General features: G+C 26.4%; 3 protein-coding genes across 3 annotated transcripts; 1 reads left to right on the top strand and 2 right to left on the bottom strand.

Annotated features, from left to right (window-relative positions):
• Nucleotides 1-804: 804 nt before the first annotated feature.
• Chro.40030 (hypothetical protein) lies at nucleotides 805-1,686 on the bottom strand. Its single annotated transcript, XM_660236.1, has 1 exon — nucleotides 805-1,686. The coding sequence occupies one exon, from the start codon at nucleotides 1,684-1,686 to the stop codon at nucleotides 805-807; it is 882 nt and encodes a 293-aa protein (XP_665328.1).
• Nucleotides 1,687-1,801: 115 nt separating this feature from the next.
• On the top strand, nucleotides 1,802-2,125 carry Chro.40031 (hypothetical protein). Its single annotated transcript, XM_660235.1, has 1 exon — nucleotides 1,802-2,125. One exon carries the CDS (start codon nucleotides 1,802-1,804, stop codon nucleotides 2,123-2,125), a length of 324 nt encoding a protein of 107 aa, XP_665327.1.
• Nucleotides 2,126-2,209: 84 nt separating this feature from the next.
• Nucleotides 2,210-3,226, bottom strand: Chro.40032 (hypothetical protein). The annotated part of the gene is made up of 1 exon (XM_660234.1): nucleotides 2,210-3,226. The coding sequence occupies one exon, from the start codon at nucleotides 3,224-3,226 to the stop codon at nucleotides 2,210-2,212; it is 1,017 nt and encodes a 338-aa protein (XP_665326.1).
• Between the last annotated feature and the right edge of the window lie 356 nt (nucleotides 3,227-3,582).

The raw sequence follows: 3,582 nt of genomic DNA, 5'->3' as shown, positions 1-3,582 counted from the left end.
TTGAAATTGTAGAAATTCTAGTATTTTTGATTTACTTTCGTTGATTTGATTAACAAAATCAATGCATTTTAAAATTGATTCTTTCTTTTCTAAAGTTGGAATGTTTCTTTTGCTAGTACTTGAAGAAATGGTAATTGTCATAATTGTAGAGTTTGGTAAAATATCATTAAGCTTCACATCTTCAAAGTTTTCATGAGTAATTATCCTTTTCACAACTTCTAAATAATCTATCTTGTTTATTATTATACTTGCAAGCTCACCAAAGTGATCCTTATATAAAGCTTTAACACATTCATATTTTTCTGAAACTTTTGAATCAATTATTCCTACCATATCTATAATTTCTTGAAATGTAGCATAAATTTCATCACCAAAATCTTTTAATTGGTAATTTGAATTCATAACAGTAGTTGATGAATCGATCATTTTTCCAAATAATCGGTCTTTTAAATTACCGATTTTACTAATAATTTCATCATCACTATATTTCCCATCTTCAGAAATCTGGCCCTTATTGTTAATATTGCTAGATGCTGAATAATCAAGATCTTCCAAATCTTTCAACAATAATTCCTGCAATGAAGACTGATATAATTGAAGATAGACGAGGAGAAAAATACATAAATCAATCAATAATGTGGGATTAAGAACATGAAATTAACTTACCATTATTAATTTATTTTTATTCAAAATCAGTTCATTTTCGGAAAAAGAAACGAAGAAAAAATATAAAAAACAAAAAATATAAATTAAATATAAAGGGTTGGCGCCTAATTTTAAAGTATTGTCATGAAAATCTTTTTATTAATTAGTAAGCTTTCGCCTTTTGGAGCGGAGAATCATATGGGAATTCCATGCTCTAATTAGCTTTATAGATGCATTTGTATTCGTAGCTGTTGACTGAATAGCTAAATCTTGATCTACATTTTCGTTATGAATTGTTGCATCGTTTTGAAGACCATTAGAACTACAAATTTCTTTCTCAGCTACCTGCTCTGAAATTAAATCAATGAATGAGTTTTTTACATCCATCTCTGGTTCTAAGCTATTGTTATCATTGCTGATTATCAAGGAAGTTGTATTTTTCGATTTAAGTGGGATATCACTTTTCTCAACAATTGAACTCCAGGATACAACCTCTCCCAGATCCTCGACTTCTTCATCAAAGTATCGCATCTGTAGCGATTCTGAAGTTTTATTTATGAAGTTCGAACTTATTTTATTATTTTTATGACTATTTATAGAAATGGAGCTGCTTTGATTAGAGTGACTTGACTTAAATGGTATAGTAGGAATAATGTGATCGATGGTAACCTTAATATTAATTATTACTGAAAATATTCTACTCAAAATGGAAAATAAAAGGAAAACCAAAGGCAAGAAAAAGCCATGTGATAATAATCTAGAAATAGATGTTCCAGCATCCTTAAGATCCCATTTAATTCTACGAACTATTTTACTGAGGTCTTTGAGATTTTTATAGTAATTTTCAGCATTTTCTGTGGATTTATTATTATAAAATGTTTCTTGCAAAGCAATATAAAAAAGTTTGAGTTCTTTTGTAATCCTAAAGATACTCTTAAAATATCCTAGCCTACCATGTTGATTCTTAAATTTATATATAACTCTTTCAAGTAACTTTAGCTCTTGAGATAAGGCTTTACAGTAGTAGTTAATTTTTTCCATTACATTTCTTAAAATGTCATAAGTGAATTTTTAAATTGAAATTAAAGTGGCGCCAGGCTAAATCTAAATAAAAATTATTAAACAAGATTGAGATTAGAATTCAATTACACTAAATATGAGCACAAATCAAAATATTGATATTAAAAAGTGGCAAAAAGAGTTTTTTTCAGCTGAAAAGTCTTCACTTCCTCAAGAAGACACTAGAATAAATTCTTCTATACAGGATGAAAGAAGTTTAATAGAACAAAAAATATCTGAAGAGATACAAACTTTAGAGCTTATGAATCCTGATGCATTTAATAGAATTCCTATGATATATGAAAAGAAGGATCCAAGTTATATTGAAGAAAATTGGAGAGAATATAGAGGGCATCTTACACAAGACTATTTAAAAAAGTCAAAACAAGCAAATAGAAAGTTAAAAAAACAAAATTTGTAATTAAAATCCTGATTTAATTATTTCAGAGAAATCTGATTACGCTACCACTTCATTTAAATCAATTATTTACATTATTATCTATTGCTAGTAAATATGATCATTTAAAGTCAGAATTTTTAATTTTAAAATACATGACATTTTTCTCAAACCTTTATTGTTGTCATTATTTGATGAGTTTGTTAGTGATTTTACAATGTCATCTTTGATATTTGTTCTGAAAACTGTTGGAAACTTGAATATTTGAGAAATTATTAAATTACATAAAAACCTAACTAGAGCGTTTGGATGATTTTCCAATATATTTGAAACCAAAATAGAATATACACGAAGGTTTTCCAATACAAAATCTAGTGAGTGTTTATTTTGATTTCTCTTTTCATAAATTATTAACTTGTTCTCTCTTGTATAATGTAATATTCTCATTAATACTGATAATAATTGCAAATTGTGAATTTGTAATTCATGCATTGACTTATTCCATTTTTCACTTTCTTTTGAAGGCTGTTTACAAATTAAAAGTTTTTTAATTTCTTTAATATGTTCTGATAAATCTAAAGTAGATTCATCCTTACTAGTTTTTTCTGTCAAATATTTAACTAAAATAGGATTTTCCAACTTTACAAGTTGATACTTTTCAAAGTTTGTACATTCAATCAGACTTAACATTAATATAAGATTAATTGAACTTGAAGATAAACTATCAACAATATTTTTAATGTTCAAATTGCTCATACTAGAAATAATTGGAGCTAGCAATAGAGGATAATGATATAATTCTCTTTCAACATATGGGCTTAAAGGATAAATTCCAGAAAATGATTCCAATAAAATATTATGAACTTTTAATACCTTTTCTTGAATATCTGGATGATTCAGATCAATTTTATTATAACAATTATCAGATAAGGGTATAACTTCAGGCCACAGCTCCTCTATTGGATCAGATGAATTGTTTTGACTTAAATATATGGGTTTTGTCTCTTGTTTATTATCTGCTTTTAAAGTGGAGTTTTTAACATTTTCAAAATTGATGGAATTGGATGTTTTAAGTTCAGTCAATTCAAATAGGTATTTTCCAATGTTATTATTACAGATTGTCATAATCGAAATAATTTTGCAGGAAATGTTTTGGTTTGAATTAAATTGAAATTCGTTTTCAAATTTATTATAATCAACCTTTTCACTTTTGTCAAACAAATATTTAGTCTTTCCAATTGTTATAGAGAAATCATTAGAATTTGGATTTTTAAGTAAGTTTAAGTCACTACCAGTAATATAAAGTGCCGAAAATAAATCAGAATATACATTTTCAATATTGCTTTCACTATTAGTAGTAATTGAATCATAATAATTATGTGAAACTTTATCAAAGAACCCCTTTATTTCATTATAATTGTTCTCAAGGTGACCAATATCATTAAATAAATAATATCTCAAAGTTTTATTATAGATTATTT

This window comes from Cryptosporidium hominis (genome assembly GCF_000006425.1).
Source record: "Cryptosporidium hominis TU502 chromosome 4 CHRO014009, whole genome shotgun sequence".
Lineage (NCBI taxonomy): Eukaryota > Apicomplexa > Conoidasida > Eucoccidiorida > Cryptosporidiidae > Cryptosporidium > Cryptosporidium hominis.
This window is presented reverse-complemented; position numbering and strand designations above follow the sequence as displayed.